The sequence below is a fragment of the Hyla sarda genome, chromosome 3 (genome assembly GCF_029499605.1).
Source record: "Hyla sarda isolate aHylSar1 chromosome 3, aHylSar1.hap1, whole genome shotgun sequence".
Classification (NCBI taxonomy): Eukaryota; Metazoa; Chordata; class Amphibia; order Anura; family Hylidae; genus Hyla; species Hyla sarda.
The window spans coordinates 427,510,893-427,531,644 of record NC_079191.1 but is presented as its reverse complement, the minus strand read 5'-3'; the positions used below and the strand labels follow the sequence as shown (position 1 = coordinate 427,531,644).

General features: G+C 44.9%; 1 protein-coding gene across 1 annotated transcript in view; it reads right to left on the bottom strand.

The window, feature by feature from the left end:
- LOC130363091 (zinc transporter ZIP9-like) overlaps positions 1–20,752 on the bottom strand; it is a 54,602-nt gene that overhangs the window by 3,352 nt on the left and 30,498 nt on the right. Inside the window, exons 5-6 of the mRNA XM_056568439.1 lie at positions 2,163–2,248; positions 393–527 (exon numbers count right to left, since the gene is read on the bottom strand). Coding sequence (XP_056424414.1) covers positions 393–527; positions 2,163–2,248 — 221 coding nt within the window. The remainder of the gene's footprint in view (positions 1–392; positions 528–2,162; positions 2,249–20,752) is intronic.

Sequence of the window (20,752 nt, the reverse complement as noted above, 5' to 3'; positions counted from 1 at the left end):
GCTGTTATCTGTGGGGAAGCTGTCAGCAAGTGTTCAGCTTCCCCACAGTGCCACCACTGGTAAAACTAGCCATTACCCTGGCAATATTAAGATCAATGTGCTGTTTGTGTAAGGCAGTGTTTCACAAGCAGGGTACCTCCAGCTGTTGCAAAACTACAACTCCCAGCATGCCCGGACAGCCTTCGGCTGTCCGGGCATGCTGGGAATTGTAGTTTTGCAACAGCTGGAGGCACACTGGTTGGGAAAAAAACATTGATCTGAGTATGTGGATGATCAAAGTAAAAAGTTAACATGTCAAAGTAAAAAAAGACAATCCAAAGTAATACTTTAACTCTCTACTGCCCCCTTGTGTATGCTTAGTCATGACTTGCAGGTCTTCATTTCCCACTTACCATACTGAGAATTAAATAGGTAGTAATTGTGAGGAGCGGAGCGGCTACTGAGAACGCCAGGAGGTGCTTCTGAATCTGCTTTTTCTCTAATCCCGCATGCATCAGAAAGGAGACCAGACCAAACGCTGCCGGCGCCTGCAGAAAGAGATGGAACAGAGTCAGTAATATATACTTTATGGTGTGGGGTAAAATGACACTACCAGGATTTTCTCTTTCTTAATAGAAATATTTTTTTAAGCAATGTATTTTGTTTATCTACTCCCTCGGGGGCGGGCCCAATGAGAACTGCTCCTCAGGGTGAAGAGGTTGTATGGATTGTAGCAGTTTTCTCCTGTCATTTCTCTTGCTTTCTGCTTCTTTCCTTTGCCATTTTACAGAGTGAAAGTTGCTTGGGGCCCCCTTAGGCACCAGGGTCCTGGTGCGACTGCTACCCATGTACCCCTTTTTAGTTACTCCCCTGCTTGCTAGCACAGTCAGTGGAGTTTGGAACAGTATATAGGTAGCAGCATCACCAGCTCTACCGAGATAACCCTGCCCCCAACTCTATGACATCAGAAGCTCTCACCGGATAACCCTGCACCCAACTCTATGACATCACCAGCTCTCCAGAGATAGCGCTGCCCCCAAACCCTGTGACATCACCACATCTCCCTAGATAATCCTGCCTTCTAACTGTGACATCCACAGCTCTCCTTAGATAACCCTACCCCAACTCTGTGACATCATGAGTTCTCCAAAGATAGCTCTGCCCCCTAACTCTGTGACATCGCCAGCTCTCCCCAGATAACCCTGCCCCCAACTTTATGACATCACCAGCTCTCGCCAGATAATCCTGTCCCTAAATCTGGTACATCACCCCCTCTCCCCAGATAATCCTGCCCCCTAACAGTTTTCCCTAGATAACTCTACACCCAACTCTTTGGCATCACATGTTCTCCAGAGATAACCCTGCCCCCTAACCTTGTGACATCAATAGCTCTCCCTAGATAACACTGCCCTCAACTCTGTGACATCATCAGCTCATCCTAGATAGCCCTGCCCCCAACCCTGTGACATCCCCAGCTCTCTCCCAAGATAGCCCTGCCCCTAATTATGTGACATCACCAGCTCTCTCCCTAGATAGCCCTGCCCCTAATTCTGTGACATCACCAGCTCTCCCCAGATAGCCCTGCCCCCTAACCCTGTGACATCACCAGCCCTCTCCCTAGATAGCCCTGCCCCCTAATTCTGTGACATCACCAGCTCTCTCCCTAGATAGCCCTGCCCCTAATTCTGTGACATCCCCAGCTCTCTCCCGAGATAGCCCTACCCCCTAACCCTATGACATCACCAGATCTTGGCAGATTACGCTGCCCTATGTACACCTTTTATTGGGTATTTTCAAAATGAAAGCTTCTTATCTTGGTTCAGATAATACAACAGATTCTTAACCCTTTGTTCACCATTGTTAATAGGTGATAGGTTTCATGGTTCCTTACAGATGACCACAATCATACAGGGGGATACAACAGGCGGCTCTATCCTAGATGAAGCTGTAAGGCCATTATTTCCTTCCTAGAAATCCTTATCCTCCTACTCCTCGGGGGATGTGACCGGACTGTGCAGTAAAGTGTAGAAGGAACACAGCGGCCAGTTCTGCCAGCTGTAGTTATCACCATTATCACCGACCACTTATACAACCTCATGTGCTACTTAGAACATTCTAAACGATGGATGGGGCCATAATATGTGGGGTATACACAAATTAAACTGCAATAAGCTATGCATTACCTTATGTAATATGACTGCAAAAAAGACAATGACTTGTACTGACACCTGGGAGGAGGCAACTGCTGCTCCGAGGGCAACTCCATCAGCTGCGGAGAGAAGGTTAAGATGGTTAGATTAGGGTATCTCAGACTGGTTTCCAAAACATTCTTGCATTCCTCCAAATGGTAAAATGGATCACCCAAGATGATAATAGGTAATGTCAAATTAATTATCCTGAAAACGCCTTATCTTCATAAAAGGGTATTCCCAGCATAGACATTAATGAATAAGAAAATAACTACTATAATACTGCTCCTATATACAAGAATATAACTACTATAATACTGCTCCTATATACAAGAATATAACTACTATAATACTGCCTCCTATATACAAGAATATATCTACTATAATACTGCCCCTATATACAAGAATATCTACTATAATACTGCTCCTATATACAAGAATATAACTACTATAATACTGCTCCTATATACAAGAATATAACTACTATAATACTGCTCCTATATACAAGAATATAACTACTATAATACTGCCTCCTATATACAAGAATATAACTACTATAATACTGCCTCCTATATACAAGAATATAACTACTATAATACTGCTCCTATATACAAGAATATAACTACTATAATACTGCTCCTATATACAAGGATATAACTACTATAATACTGCTCCTATATACAAGAATATAACTACTATAATACTGCCTCCTATATACAAGAATATAACTACTATAATACTGTCTCCTATATACAAGAATATAACTACTATAATACTGCTTCTATATACAAGAATATAACTACTATAATACTGCTCCTATATAGAAGAATATAACTACTATAATACTGTCTCCTATATACAAGAATATATCTACTATAATACTGCTCCTATATACAAGAATATAACTACTATAATACTGCTCCTATACACAAGAATATAACTACTATAATACTGCCTCCTAGCTGTGAGGTTGTGTGTCTGTAGTTCTCCTGATGTCTGGAGAAAGCCCAGGGCGGGGAAGCTCCCCAAGCAAGGCCCAGGCTTCTCGGCCAACACTGGAGGAAAACTCCCAGACTCTTTTTGATGGAGATGAAAATCCTAAAGTGGATTCTGTATACCAAAGTCCTCAGCATGGAAGCACTACAAGTGCAAGGATGGAAGATAAAGAAATGGATGTTTGTAAAGCAAATAAAGAAGCAGCAGAAAGTGTTTGTGAGACACGTGTTATGATACAGTCGGCCGGCCAAGGCTCTCAGTGTGGGGAACAACCAAAAGGCTCCCAGAAAGTAAGTCCTGTAAGAGAAAAGTCTGCTATTCAAGGCCATGGAGGTGCACAGGAGGTGAGGGGATCACATGGAGGTGCACAGGAGGTGAGGGGATCACATGGAGGTGCACAGGAGGTGAGGGGATCACATGGAGGTGCACAGGAGGTGAGGGGATCACATGGAGGTGCACAGGAGGTGAGGGGATCACATGGAGGTGCACAGGAGGTGAGGGGATCACATGGAGGTGCACAGGAGGTGAGGGGATCACATGGAGGTGCACAGGAGGTGAGGGGATCACATGGAGGTGCACAGGAGGTGAGGGGATCACATGCAGCAGGTGTGCAGCTCCACTCTCCAGCACAGAGACAGAGGAGGACATCTCTGGAGAGACAGACATTACAGGAGAACCTGAAACAACAAGAGGTGGTCTCCAGCATGGCCCGCTCAGGCCGCACCAGATCCCAGGCTGGAGGTAAGAGCCATAACACTGCAGAGGGGTCTATGGAGGTGACACCTGGGAAATTTGTGGAGAAATCTCAAAGTGTCTGCAAAATTGTTCCTGCCCTTGACTCTGACCTGGCTTCAGCAGATACAAGCAGCCATGGCTCCACTGTGCACGCTCAGCCTGAGAGTCTATCCAGACCCCACCAGCAGGGCAAAGAGACCACCCGGGCACCAGAGCTACAGCTGGCGGAGGAGATCCCTGCACTGGTGAGGAGGATGGAGGAGCTGAAACACCAAAAACAAATGCTACAGGTGCAGATTGACTGTATATACAAATTAAATACTGCTAACCCACAATACAAGTCCATGCATGACAACAAACTGTATACACTGAGCACAGAGCTGGCCACCATAGTGAGCGAGATGAACTGTTTACTGGAGAGGATGGGACCACTGGCGGAATCCTATAGGAACCAGGAACGCTTCTCCCAGTACCAGCTATATTTTGATGCAGAGCCCAGATCGGATGTTATACCTGACATCACCGCAGAGGAGCCCCAGGAGGTGAAAAGACCCCTAATAAAACCACCAAGCTTCACCTTCAAGGATCAGCATAAGTATGGAGAACAGCAATCTCAGAGACCTGCAGCTGTTCCTAAACAAGAGCCTGCAATTCCAGTACCTGCAGAGGCACCACAAGTCCCAGAGAACCCAGTACATCAGGAGGACAGTGGACATTTGCCGGTGTATGAAGGTGATGGGGTGATGGAGCAGAGCTCCAATGTTGGGGCACGGACTGGGGGTGAGGACTGTGATGTTCCTGAGGGGTCGGTGGCTGGAGGGGGTGCACAATCTGTGTGGGGTGTATTATCTGATGAGGATATAGAGGTGGATGGGGCAGGTGATGTTGTACATAATAATGTGCAGGATTTCCCCCCTTTACCTACAAGCACAGCAGATGTAGCAGGGCCCCCTAGAGTAGACCCCAATCCTGTAAGACAGGACACAGGTACCCGTCAGGTTCCTCCTAGAAATGCCTGGAGCCGTGGTGCTCCATCCTTCACCTCCAGCGCCAATTACACTGGCCAGCCATTTAAAAGGAGGAATGTTGTGCGATTTCGTCACAGAGGTGCCAAGGAGGACCTTCCAGATAGGAGGTTTGTGGTGAGGGAGCTCCTGTGCCACCAGATGGGGTTTGTGCCAGCGGACATCTTGGCTGTAATAAACCTACCAGATAGACAGGGCTATGATGTCAGCTTTAAGCTCATGTCTAATCTGGATAGGTTCTGGTCCAACTTCCCCAGGTTCAGAGACACAGAGGGTTGGAATAAATTCAGTTTTATCCCCATATCCAAGCCAGATAACGTCATCATCAATATTATCTTCTGGAATGAAGCTGTTCCCCCCCAGGACAATGTGGTGTGGCTCCGCAGACATTGTGACCTAGTGTCTGATCTCACCAAGAACAGAGATGATGACGGTATCTGGACTGGAGGGTGGAAGGTTCTGGTGAAGCTGCGCCAACATAGGAACATCACACAACACCTACCCAACTCCTTCTCCATTGGGAGGGAAAAGGGCCAGTGGCATTGCTAGGGTTGGTGTCACCCGGTGCAGTAGAAAATGGTGTCACCCCCATACCTACCCCCTCCCCCCAGTAAGTTTTTAGCCTGTTGTGACAGACACCACTGTTGTAGCGCATTGTGAGAAATTCCAGTATAATAATCAGATATACCATTTGCCACAGAATGGGAAAGTGTTAAAGAAGTTTTCACCATTTAAATATACAGCTCCCAGAATTACTTAAAGGGGTACTCCACTGGAAAACATTTACTTTTATATCAACTGGTGCCAAAAAGTTAAACAGATTTTTAAATTACTTCTATTTAAAATCTTAATCCTTACAGTACTTATAAGCTGTTGTATTCTCCACAGAAAGTTGTGTAGTTGTTTCCAGTCTTTTCCCTGCTCTGTCTGTCCATGTTAGGAACTGTCCAGAGCAGGATAGGTTTGCAATGGGGATTTGCTCCTACTATGGACAGTTCTTGACATGGACAGAGGTGTCAGCACAGAGCACTGTGGTCAGACAGAAAATAAATTAAAAAAGAAAAGAACTTCCTGTGAATCACTTATACAGCAGCTAATAAGTACTGGAAGGATTAAGATTTTTAAGTAGAAGTAATTTATAAATCTGTTTAACTTTGTAGCACCAGTTGATTAAAAAAAAAAATGTTTTCCAGTAGAGTACCCTTTTATGCAGTGGTAAGGTTATGCTGGGAGTTGTAGTTTCACCATAACAGTAGAACTTACAAGTAACTACAGCTCTGATAGGACATAGAGAGGAGACTACACAATGATATCAGTGATTACAGGTGACGTCTTCTCTATAGTGAGGAGAATACACAATGATATCAGTGACTACAGGTGACGTCTTCTCTATAGTGAGGAGAATACACAATGATATCAGTGACTACAGGTGACGTCTTCTCTATAGTGAGGAGAATGTACAATGATATCAGTGACTACAGGCGACGTCTTCTCTATAGTGAGGAGAATACACAATGATATCAGTGACTACAGGTGACGTCTTCTCTATAGTGAGGAGAATACACAATGATATCAGTGACTACAGGTGACGTCTTCTCTATATTGAGGAGAATACACAATGATATCAGTGACTACAGGTGACATCTCTATAGTGAGAAAAATACACAATAATATCAGTGACTACAGGTGACGTCTTCTCTATAGTGAGGAGAATGTACAATGATATCAGTGACTACAGGTGACGTCTTCTCTATAGTGAGGAGAATACACAATGATATCAGTGACTACAGGTGACGTCTTCTCTATAGTGAGGAGAATACACAATGATATCAGTGACTACAGGTGACGTCTTCTCTATATTGAGGAGAATACACAATGATATCAGTGACTACAGGTGACATCTCTATAGTGAGAAAAATACACAATGATATCAGTGACTACAGGTGACGTTTTCTCTATAGTGAGGACTATACACAATGATATCAGTGACTACAGGTGACATCTTCTCTATAGTGAGGAAAATACACAATGATATCAGTGACTACAGGTGACGTCTTCTCTATAGTGAGGAAAATACACAATGATATCAGTGACTACAGGTGACGTCTTCTCTATAGTGAGGAGAATACACAATAATATCAGTGACTACAGGTGACGTCTTCTCTATGGTGAGGAGAATACACAATGATATCAGTGATTACAGGTGACGTCTTCTCTATAGTCTTTCCTTATCTAATTCAGATGGTATATACCACCAGGTCCAGCTAAAACTTCTGTCTGTAGAATGTGACGCCCAGATGACTCCTCACTATGTCAGCGCATTCTCATCCTCTATATGAAAACAAGTATTATTATAAACCTGCCAGACACTGTATCCTCTAAATATAATACTACTATACACTATACTCTTTGAATATAAACCTTCCATACACCGTACCCACTGAATATAATACTACCACACATCTGTACATTCTGAATATAATACCAACACATACTGTACACTCTGAATATAAATCTGCCACATAATGTACCCTCAGAATTTAATACCGCCACACACTGTACCCTCTGAATATAATACTACCACATACTGTACCCTTTGAATATAAATCTGCCACATACTGTACCCTCTGAATATAAATCTGGTGGTGTTGCTAGTGGATGATGGGGGTGCTAGTACTGGGGGGGGGGGTGTTGCTGGAGGATGATGAGGGTGCTACTGGCCATCCCCCCTGGCAGTATCACCCCCATCATCCATCGGCAGGATCATCCTCCTGGCATCATCCACCATCAGGATCTGCTGATGGAGGTGCTGCTGCTGGGGGGGTTTGCTGGTGGATGATGAGGGTGCTACTGCCAGGGGGGGGGGAGCATTAGGTAGGCAGCAGTTCCCCCACATTAGGTAGGTAGCACTTTCCCCACATTAGGTAGCATAGATTCCACACATTAGGTAGCAGTTTCCCCCACATTAGGTAGCACAGATTCCCCACATTAGGTAGCAGTTTTCCCACATTATGTAGCAGCTTTCGCACATTAGGCAGCAGTTTCCCCACATTAGGTAGCATAGATTCCCCACATTTGGTAGTAGTTTCCCCCCATTAGGCCGCAGGTTCCCTTGCATGTTCCCCACAATAGGTCAAAGTCTCCCCACATTAGATCGCTGGTTCAAACAAACCCCCCCTCCCCCATCACAAAAAAAACACATAAACACACAACACAGAGACACACACACAGATAGAGATAGAGACACACACACACACACAGTCAGAGAGACACACACACAGTCAGAGAGACACACACACAGTCAGAGAGACACACACACAGTCAGAGAGACACACACACACACACACACACAGAGTCACACACAGAGAGAGCCACACACAGACAGAGATAGCGACAGACACACACACAAACACACACACAGTCACACACAGAGTCACACACACACACAGACAGAGACACACAAACAGAGATAGAGTGAGACAGACACACACTCACTCACCCATCCAGCGCAGTGCTCCTTTCTCCGGGCGCTCTGCGAGTGACATCACATCCTCCTGCGCGGCCCTGCGGAGGCACGTCGGGACGGCGCAACAGAAGACGTGGGGGCGCAGGCTGGTTCACTGTGCAGGTGACGGGGGGTGGTCCTACTAGTACAAAGACAGCGCAACTAAGGACTGGGGGCGTACCTGGTGTCACCCCATCAGGATGGTGTCACCCGGTGCGGGCCGCACCCCCCGCACCCCGATCGCAACGCCACTGAAAAGGGCGTATGCTTCTACCCCGGTCAACCCAGAAAGTGCTTTAAATGTGGCAGACCTGGGCATCTGGCAAATACCTGCACAGTGGTAAAGTGTAATCTATGTGGTGAGACTGGTCATGTAAGTGCTGACTGTCACAACATCAGGTGTAATCTCTGTGGTGAGATCGGTCACCCTCACCGAGACTGTCCCAATGCCTGGCACAACATCTGCCGGGAGCTTCCTGATGAGGACCTAGTGGCGGGGGCAGAGGCTGTAGAGGAGGAGGCTTTAATATCAGGCCCTAAAAGGAGGAAAAAAGACAAGTCCTCCCGCAGGCCTGAGGGGGAGAATAATATCAGTGTGAAGAAAAGGGCTGACAAAAGGGCAGGAGTGATGGTTGTGTCCAACAGGTACGAGGTCCTGTCAGAGTCCGAGGGAGATCTGGACACTGAATTGAAAAGAATTGAGGATGACTGTGACGGTGACACAAGGGACCAACCCCCAATAAAAAAAAAAAAACCCGAGTGTAAAACCTCAGGTAGAGTCAGACATGGAGACAGGTGGTGGCCAGCGGGACTCGGATTCTGACTTGTGATGATGGGGATCAGGTCTCTGCTCTTCTTGTGTTACCTTGTAATGGCTGAGTTTACTTTAAATATTATCTCAAGAAATGTGAACAGTATAAAAGTGAGGAGGACACGGCACATAGTCTATGACCATCTTAGAAATTTAGACGCAGATGCCGTCTATTTGCAGGAGACACGCCTGACTACACTGGGGCACTTACGTGAGGCTGAGAGGGAATGGACATCTGGACCTTCTTTCTGGTCGCTGGCTGTGGAGCCTTATGCCGGGGTGGCCATACTGTTCACCACCAGGGATGTGACTGTACATAGGATGACAGAGGTCGTCATGGGAAGGTGTCTGATCCTGGAGGTCACTATCCATGGTAGAAGGCTCCGGCTCATAAATATCTATGGCCCACAGACAGTGGCAGAAAGGGTCCAGTTGTTTAACGAGGCCAAGGCATATCTATTCACATCTGTTCCTGTAGTCATGGCTGGAGATTTTAACGTCACTAGGACATCAGGTGACAGGTCCTCAGGCAGAGCGGTGGCCAGGGACCCCAAGGTCCTAAATAACCTGATCTTGCAGGCTGGTCTGAATGATGTGTTCACACAGGGTGGAAGGAATCCAAAACTCACATATTCTTGTTCTGATAGGAGCAGTAGAATAGATATGGCATTTGTGGGTCCTGCGGAAATTATTAGTGAGAGGAATGAGAAAACGGTCCCATATTCAGATCACATGGCCTTAGTCTTCTGTCTTGGTGTCACCAAATGTCCAGATATTGGAAGGGGGCTCTGGAAGCTCAATTCTAGTATCTTGGATGATGTGCATGTTCAGGGAGGTATTCACTCTCTTATACAGAGCCAGCTAGATAGAGTGGACTTCTATGATGATATGGCCACCTGGTGGGAGGATGTCAAGGATGAGATCAGAACCCTCTTAAAGAGACTGTCCTTTAAAAAGGGGAAGAGTAAGTATGGCCAGTATCTCAAGCTGCGGTAAGAATTGGAGTCACTATATTCGGCGGGTGGGGACCAACAAAGGATTGATCGGCTGAAATCTGAGATTAGGCAGTATCAGTACAGCAGGTATACCTCCCTGGTTCTTGAACGGGATTATGGGTCCTTAGGGTCTCCTGATCCCTTTGAGAATTGCCGGGAGTGGGTGGTAAATAAATCTGTCACCGGTCTCACTGACTCCCAGGGTATTTTGCAGGAATCTCGGGAGGGTATCCTGGGGGTGGTGAGATCGTACTATGCTGACTTGTTTCAGAGGAAGGTTTTGGATAAAGACAAGATGACCCAATTCTTGGAGACCACTCCGCTCCCTGATACTAATGATTTGGACTTTTCTCCTTTGACAGCAGAATTGACGGTGGCGGAGATCAAAGAGGCCATTGATAAGTTACATCTGAAGAAGGCCCCAGGTCCAGATGGGATAACAGCAGAATTCTATAAGACATTCAGAGACCTCTTGGCCCCAATCCTCGTGGATGTTTACACAAATTGTCTAGGAGGTCACCTGATGCCTCCATCCATGAGAGTGTCCTCGCTGATTCTGCTGTCTAAAGGTAAAGAGCCGAGTGACATCAAGAACTGGAGGCCAATTGCCCTCTTGAATGTCGACAGGAAGATTCTGGCAAAAATCCTGTTTTCTAGGTTAGTTTGTCTGTCCCCGGCACTGTTGGCAGGCTGTCAGTATGGCACAGTAAAAGGGCGGAACATCTGTGGGGCAGTGATCTCTATAAGGAAAATGTTTGAGAGATTTAAAGCCCTGAGGTGTGGGAGATATATTGAGAGTCTTGACCAGGCTAAAGCCTTTGACAGAGTAGATCATGAGTATCTATGGGCCACTTTGTCAAAGTACGGTATTCCAGGACAATTCATTGATTGGCTGAAGACTTTGTATTGTGAGGCCGAGAGCTTTCCTCTGATCAATGGTTGGCAGGGTGATGCCTTCAGGGTTGAGGAGGGCGTGAGACAAGGTTGCCCACTGAGCCCGCTGCTGTATGTATTTGCCTTAGACCCGTTTCTGAGGTCACTGCAGAAGTGTGGTTTTCAGGGGGTGCCGGTCCCCCACTGCCTGCCCCTGAGTGTTGTTGCCTATGCGGATGATGTGACTGTAGTGATATCTGAGCCTCGGGAGGTGGAGATGTTGTCTGCAGCCATCAGAAGTTACTCGGAGGCCTCAGGGTCTCTGGTCAACCTTGAGAAGAGTCAAGCTCTCTGGGTATCAGATACTGATCCAGACTTTGATCTGCCCCAATTTGTGAGAGCCTCCGTCTATATTAAAATCCTAGGGGTCAAATTCGGGAGGGACGATAACGCCAAACTAAATTGGGAAGCGAAGTTGGAAACCGGAAATGCAAAGGTTCAGCGATGGGAGAACTGGAGGCTGACCTATGGAGAAAGGGTTAAAATGTTGAAGACTTACCTGGTCCCCGTCTTCTTGTATGTCTCTGTCGTTTTTCCTTTGCCAGAATCTTTCTCCGCTCGGCTCTTTAGCCTGTTCTTCCAAATGTTCTGGGGGAACAGGTTGAACCCAATAAAAAGAGGGATCACCTACCTACAGAGAGGGTGGGTTGGATATGCTGAATCCAAGGGTGTTCTTTGACTCCATGTTTCTAAAAGTTAATTTTGGTTGCCTGGACTCAAACAACAGCTCCCTGTGGGCGAATAGTATCAGGGACTGGATATTGCCTTTTGCAGAGTCTTGGGTGCGAGGCGGCAGTCTCAAGAGGGGGAGATGGACGCGTGACTACCTCCCCCCGTACCTGGAATACGGACTCAGGTGTCTGAAGAGATGGCGCATTGAGAGGTCCTATATAGAGAGTAAGACCCGTAAAGACCTGTATGTAAGGGTGTGTAGGACATTCTTCTATTTACAGCCAGCTCTGAAGGACTGTACAACCGCCATGTTACAGGACAGTCAGACTCCTGAATAGTGTGAGGCTACCAAAAAAGTTCCATGACATCGCCTGGCTGTCCTTACATGGGAAATTGTTTGTAAGGGGAAATTTAAGATACCTGAGTGTGTCGGATCACAAGTGTCCCCTGGGATGTCAGGAGGAGGAGACAATGGCGCATTTTATATCGGAGTGCTGGGGAGGGCGACATATATGGCAGGAAATATCCCAAAGGCTAAAGATCCAGAGACTACAGTACTTAAAATACCCAGATATCATCTATGGGGTACCATCTAGTTTAAGTGGCATTGACCGGGAGACCATGTATATAATCATCACTGTCATTAAATACTATCATTGGCACACCAGGACCCGCGTCTCCATGTATAGTGAACCCTTTCATGACAGAAGAGCAGTAGACCTGATCCTGACAGAATTGAGGTGGATAAAGTGTTTGGAGGTCAGGAAGGATAGGAAAAACCTAACACTATGGAGGAATGTACATATAGATTAATATTCCCCTTCATGATGTTTTTGCGTTGTTGTTATTTATTTATTTACTTTTCTTCTCATTTAGAAGCAATGGACTTATTCTAAGTTAACATTAGTGTTTAATTTGTAATGGAAGTGTATGATTTTTAATACTTAATTATTGTTTTGTTTTTGGTCAAGTGTACTGTAATATTTCTGTTTGTTTTTTACTAATAAAAATTGCCTCTATATACAAAACTATTAATTACTATAATGCTGCCCCCTATACACAAGAATATAATCATCATACTACTCCAATATACAAGATTACTACTATAATACTGCTCCTATATACACAATATAACTACTATCATACTACTCCAATATACAAGAATATTACTACCATAATACTGCTCCTATATACAAGAATATAACTACCATAATACTGCCCCTATATACAAGAATATAACTACTATAATACTGCCTCCTATATACAAGAATATAACTACTATAATACTGCCTCCTATATACAAGAATATAACTACTATAATACTGTCCCCTATATACAAGAATATAACTACTATAATACTGCTCCTATATACAAGAATATAACTATTATAATACTGCTCCTATATACAAGAATATAACTACTATAATACTGCTCCTATATACAAGAATATAACTACTATAATACTGCTCCTATATACAAGAATATAACTACTATAATACTGCTCCTATATACAAGAATATAACTACTATAATACTGCCCCCTATATACAAGAATATAACTACTATAATACTGCTCCTATATACAAGAATATAACTACTATAATACTGCTCCTATATACAAGAATATAAACTACTATAATACTGCTCCTATACACACAATATACCGTATTTATCGGGGTATACCACGCACCGGCCTATAACACGCACCCTCATTTTACCAAGGACATTTGGGTAAAAAAAGTTTTTTACCCAAATATCCATGGTAAAATGAGGGTGCGTGTGTGCGCGTGTGTGCACGTGTATACCCCGATACACCCCCAGGAAAGGCAGGGGGAGAGAGGCCGTTGCTGCCCGCTTCTCTCCCCCTGCCTTTCCTGGGGTCTAGAGCCCTGCTGCTGGCCCTTCTCTCCCCCTGGCTATCGGCGCCGTTCTGTCCCCCTGACTATCGGTGCCGGCGCCGCTGCCCCGTTGCCTCCCCCTATCCCTGGTGGCATAATTACCTGGGTCGGGTTCGCGCTGCTGCAGGCCTCCGGCGTGCGTCCCCTGCGTCGTTGCTATGCACGGCGCGGCGCACTGACGTCATGCGCCGCAACATTTTTTAATCTTATAATTATAGACTTTTACTTTCCCCCAGATATTATTCATGTACATGAAGAAAGATAATAGGATAACAATAATGGGCTTTACGTGAACGTATTATTCCGTCATTATATTTTACAGGCAGTGGTTATTTTTAGTGTATAAAGAAGCCTCGAAAACAAGAGCCCTGTGTGGGCACCAGGTGTGAATGGAGATAAATAGTATTTATTCATGATACACAATCCAGACACCTGTAATAAGATAGGAGATCTGGCCCCGGGAGAACAGTGCACGTAGTCATTAAAGGACTAATCCACTCTCATAATCTTATTTATCTAGATTCCGGCCCGATAAGGGTTAAGTAGTCACGTAAATGTCCCTAACAGATGAAGAACAGGCCATTCCCTATTATTTTTAGAATATGGTCCGGTTGGGTTATTTGGGTTCTGTTGGATACAGGGCTGGATTTAGAGTTAGATCGTCTATATATCAGTGCCTCCAGCTGTTGCTACAAAATCTACCAGTATGCTTATCACCGGTATACAGATGCTCCCAGCTCACCTTACATACAGCAGGTCGCTGTATACAAGTCCTAGTGCTCCAAGGGTAACATGATCATTAAGAAATACTACAGGTAAAAAAAAATGTATAGAACGTGCAGGGTTTGAGCGTGGGCGGAGCAAAGAACACCAAGTCCTGGTGCCATGCTCCACCCCCTAGGTTCTGCACCAAGCATAACGCATTCTGTTCTGGGTTTCGCTCGGCCTGATTAGCCGAAAAGGAATAACATGGTCATGGTTGTGACTTCCAGCCACCTTAAAAAAGTGAGTGGATCTTACTTAAAGGGGTGCCCCAGTTTCAGCGAAACATATGATCTCTGCTTGCTGTCAGTAAATGGAACCCTTCATTGCTTACTTTTAGAGTAGTGGCATCCAATCTGCGGACCTCTAGCTGTTGCAAAACTACAACTCCCTGCATGCCTGGACAGCCTTCGGCTGTCCGGGCATGCTGGGAGTTGTAGTTTTGCAACAGCTGGCGGTACCCTGGTTGGTATAACCCCTAAAAGTTGAGTTTAACCCCAAACTTTTTAAATTATCCACCATCCTGGCCAGGGAGAACTAGTTGCTCGGTGGTGGTCTGACCGCTAGGACATCCACCAACGGAGGTCAATTGTCCCCTGAGTGAACACAGCAGCAGTGTTCTGTTCTAATCCCTCTATTTCAGAGTTCTTAACATAGCAGTGTTCGGTCCTAAATGTTTAGAAGTCCCATAAAAAACGATTTTAGTTGCAGTCAGGCACACTCGCTGTTTCAATAACTCAGATGACCACTGACCTCCATTATCATGATTGGTGGGGTTCCCAATGGTGAGACCCTACTCAGCTAGTTATTCCCTATGCTGTGGCTAGGGGGTTAACTTTCAATTTTGGTATAACCCTCTGAGGTGGAATCAAGAATGTTGTTCAGGGTATGTCCTAGTACATGTGAGAGGACCGCATTGGTAAAATCTGTGTTTTGGGTCCAGGGCTGCTTTAACCATGAGGCGAGATGAGCTTCTCACCTCAGGTATCAGATTGCTGGGTCCCTGCTGTGCTTGTCCCCGCCGCCCACACTGAATCAGTTATACTCACAGCCAATAGACTGTGTCAGTGCTGCACCACCCCCGCCCGACGTCCTATGCGAGTGGCTGTGGGTGGTGGCAGGGACAAGCGGTGAAAACAAAAGCTGCCAATCACTGATTGCCAGACAGGTTTCGTACACCTCTTAGAGGTTGTGAGGCCCAAGCCTTGTAGGCCGAGCTCAATGAGTGCTGTGATCTTATGAGCTGCCTCCATCACTTGTGTCCCCCAGGGGGGAAGAGAGAATGAATACATAAAAAGAGAAGACTCTTAACATGGAAGCAGAGAGGAGGGGGTTTATTTGTTTATCTTGGTAAGGATGCACCTGTCTACCTAGTGAGGGACAAGTCTTTACTTACTCTGGGGTCCACTATATACCTAGCAGGGCATAACTGCTTACTAGAGGCACAATTGCCAAGCTTGTGGGGGACAACTGTCTGTTAGGGGTGCAACCATCTACCTAGTGAAGGCACCTGCCTACCAGGGGTCATATGACCATTTAGGTAATGGTAATGTAGTTGGGAAAAAAGGTATAGTTGGTGTTGAAAGAGTGTGAAGCCCAAAAGGTTTATAAAACAGAGAGACAAGTCACGAGTTGAAGTCATCATGACGGTCTGGGCCGTATGGAGAAGAAAGAGGAAGATTCTGATTAGTGAAGACATCACCTGCGAGTCACTGGAGGTAACTGTGCTGTAATCACCCCCATACTGTGGTTCTTCTCTGCCGACAGATATGTTTCCATATTGTTTATATTGTTTAAATGGGCACTGTCAGACACAAAAACCTTTGATATGTTGTAAAGCATGTATAGCCAATAAGTTTTACAATTGCTTTCATTAAAAAAAATTCAGTATTTTATACAGAAAAAGCCAGTCAAACAACTGCCTCCCTGCCTGGACACATACTAGTCCTGCTGTGTCCATGCGTCATCACCTATGTCATGGACACACTTCCTTGATTGACAGCTGTGATCGCAAGGCTCAGAACTGGAGGAGAAATCCTCCCACTGTCATCTTGTGTCCCGCTACTGTCAGGGAGGACATGCTGGGAGTTGTAGTTTTGCTAATGCTAGGGGAGATGTGAGCAGACAACATACTGAGGGAGGGGGCGGAGACCTGCACAGTGAGGCCACGCCCCTCTCTTTGGGAGGAATTTAGACTAGTGAGCTAAATTAAAAGTGTAATAAAAAAATAAAATAAAGGTGCTAGATACATAAAAATTTGATGAACATGGTCAGGATTAGGTACTGAGTGATATATTTAAAAAAATAAATAAAAAAAATACATTTTTGTTGGATCCGACGGGTATGCTTTAAGATCAGGGTTGATGTATTTTATGATAAAGGTTTTAGTAAGATCCAGGGACAGTGTACACATATGGGGGGAGATTTATCAAAACCCGTCCAGAGGAAAAGTTGCTGAGTTGCCCATAGCAACCAATCAGATCGCTTCTTTCATTTTTCAGAGGCCTTTTCAAAAATGAAAGAAGCGATCTGATTGGTTGCTATGGGCAACTCAGCAACTTTTCCCCTGGACGGGTTTTAATAAATCTCCCCATGCTGATAGATATTATATAATTACCGTATTTATCGGCGTATAACACATTTTTTATGCTAAAATTTTTTGCCTAAAGTCTAGCTGCGTGTTATACGCCGATAGACTGTTTGTGACCACGCTAAAGCCGCTGCAGTTTAAAGATTTAAAGCGGGCGCTTTAAATTATTGAACTGCAGCAGCTTCTGCCTGGCCAGAGTCCCACTGCTCGATTCCCTCCCCGTCCCCGGTTTTATAGTTATATGTCCCGCCTCCGCCATTGCCCAATTCCCTCCCCGTCCCCGGTTTTATAGTTATCTGTCCCGCCTCCGCCATTGCCCAATTCCCTCCCCGTCCCCGGTTTTATAGTTATATGTTCTGTCGCCGCCAATGCCCGATTCCCTCTCCGTCCCCGGTTTTATAGTTAAATATCCCGCCGCCGCCACTGCCCGATTACCTCCCGTGACCGGTTTTATAGTTATATGTCTCGCCTCCGCCATTGCCCGATTCCCTCTCCGTCACCGGTTTTATAGTTATATGTCCCGCCACCGCCACTGCCCGATTCCCTCCCCGTCCCCGGTTTTATAGTTATATGTCCCACCACCGCCACTGCCCGATTACCTCCCGTGACCGGTTTTATAGTTATATGTCCCGCCTCCGCCACTGCCCGATTCCCTCCCCGTCCCCGGTTTTATAGTTATATGTCCCCTGGGGACTGTGGTCCTTCATGCTCCAGCTGTCTCCTGATCTGTCACTGTGCGCTGCGTAATGACGAGTGACGTCCTCAACACGACGTCACTCGTCAGTCAGTGCGCGGCGCACAGTGACAGATCAGGAGAGCGCCGGAGCATGAAGGGCCACAGTCCCCAGGGCACATGTAACTATAAAACCGGGGACGGGGAGGGAATAGAGCAGCGGCGGCGGCGGGATATTTAACTATAAAACCGGGGACGGGGAGGTAATAGACCAGCAGCGGCGGGATATTTAACTATAAAACTGGGGACGGGGAGGGAATAGAGCAGCGGCGGCGGGATATTTAACTATAAAACTGGGGACGGGGAGGGAATAGAGCAGCGGCACTCTGGCCCCACAGAAGCCACTGCACGTCAATGATTTAAGGTGCTTGCTTTAAATCATTGAACTGCAGAAGCCGCCAGAAACAGTTTATCGAGGTACACACGCACCCTCATTTTTCCAAGGATATTTTGGGGGAAAAAACTTTTTTACCAAAATTTCCTTGGAAAAATGAGGGTGCGTGTTATAGGCCGGTGCGTGTTATACCCCGATAAATACGATATATAGCATTACACAATTGTATGGACACGCTGGGTTTAGGGGAAACTCTTTGTAGATGTTTTGTATTCCAGATAATTGACTGAAACCCAGAACAGATGTAACATATAACTCCTAATAGGTTTTCTATTTGTTGTCCATGGGAAAAGCCCCAGCAAACCCTCCACGTCTCCGAGAGTAAACGTTGTACTATAGTCCAGACCCATAAAATAAAGGACGTCCTGTCGGTGAGGAGTCTCTGTAACCACCAGATGTGCAGAGTCATTGTGCAAGAAAGATGTCATAAGATTTCCCTCGAGAGATGACGCCACTTCTGTCTCTACAGTCATCTTGTATTGTTCACATAGAATCAATCTTTTTACCGGTTAGACGTCTTATTTATTGATACAAACATTTTAAGAGCTTGGAGAATAACAGATTAATAGATAGATATTATGAGATAGATAGATATGATATAGATAGATAGATATTATGAGATACATAGATATTATGAGATAGATAGATATTATGAGATAGATAGATATTATGAGATAGATAGATATTATGAGATAGATAGATATTATGAGATAGATAGATATTATGAGATAGATAGATAGAATGAGATAGATACGAGATATTGATAGATAGATATGAGATAGATAGATATGAGATAGATAGATATGAGATAGATAGATATGAGATAGATAGATATGAGATAGATAGATATGAGATAGATATGAGATAGATAGATATGATATAGATAGATATTATGAGATAGATAGATAGATAGATAGATATGAGATAGATAGATATGAGACAGATAGATAGATATGAGATAGATAGATATGAGATAGATAGATAGATAGATAGATATGAGATAGATAGATAGATAGATAGATAGATAGATAGATATGAGATATTGATAGATAGATAAATATGATAGATATGAGATAGATAGATATGAGATAGATAGATATGAGATAGATAGATATGATATAGATAGATATGATATAGATAGATATGAGATAGACAGATATGAGATAGATAGACAGATATGAGATAGACCGATATGAGATAGACAGATATGAGATAGACAGATATGAGATAGACAGATATGAGATAGACAGATATGAGATAGACAGATATGAGATAGATAGACAGATATGAGATAGACAGATATGAGATAGACAGATATGAGATAGACAGATATGAGATAGATATCAGATAGACAGATATGAGATAGAGTAGGGATAAAAAGTATTTAGTCAGCCACCAATTGTGCAAGTTCTCCCACAGAGGTCTCCCACAGAGGTCAAACGTTTTCTGTAAGTCTTCACAAGGTTTTCACACACTGTTGCTGGTATTTTGGCCCATTCCTCCATGCATCTCCTCTAGAGCAGTGATGTTTTGGGGCTGTCGCTGGGCAACATGGACTTTCAACTCCCTCCAAAGATTTTCTATGGGGTTGAGATCTGGACACTGGCTAGGCCACTCCAGGACCTTGAAATGCTTCTTACAAGGCCACTCCTTTATGGCCCGGGCGGTGTGTTTGGGATCATTGTCATGCTGCAAGACCCAGCCACGTTTCATCTTCAATGCCCTTGCTGATGGAAGGAGGTTTTCACTCAAAATCTTACGATACATGGCCCCATTCATTCTTTCCTTTACACGGAACAGTCATCCTGGTTCCTTAGCTGAAAAACAGCCCCAAAGCATGATGTTTTCACCCCCATGCTTCACAGTAGGTATGGTGTTCTTTGGATGCAACTCAACATTCTTTCTCCTCCAAACACGACGAGTTGAGTTTTTACCAAAAAGTTTTACTTTGGTTTCATCTGACCATATGACATTCTCCCAATACTCTTCTGGATCATCCAAATGCTCTCTAGCAAACTTCAGACGGGCCCGGACATGTACTGGCTTAAGCAAGGGGACATGTCTGGCACTGTATGATTTGAGTCCCTGGTGGTGTAGTGTGTTACTGATGGTAGCCTTTGTTACTTTGGTCCCAGCTCTCTGCAGGTCATTCACTAGGTCCCCCCGTGTAGTTCTGGGATTTTTGCTCACAGTTCTTGTGATCATTTTGATACCATGGGGAAAGATGTTGCGTGGAGCCCCAGATCGAGGGAGATTATCGGTGGTCTTGTATGTCTTCCATTTTCTAATAATTGCTCCCACAGTTGATTTCTTCACACCAAGCTACTTGCCTATTGCAGATTCAGTCTTCCCAGCCTGGTGCAGGTCTACAATTTTGTTTCTGGTGTCCTTCGACAGCTCTTTGGTCTTGGCCATAGTGGAGTTTGGAGTGTGACTGTTTGAGGTTGTGGACAGGTGTCTTTTATACTGATAACAAGTTCAAACAGGAGCCATTAATACAGGTAACGAGTGGAGGACAGAGGAGACTCTTAAAGAA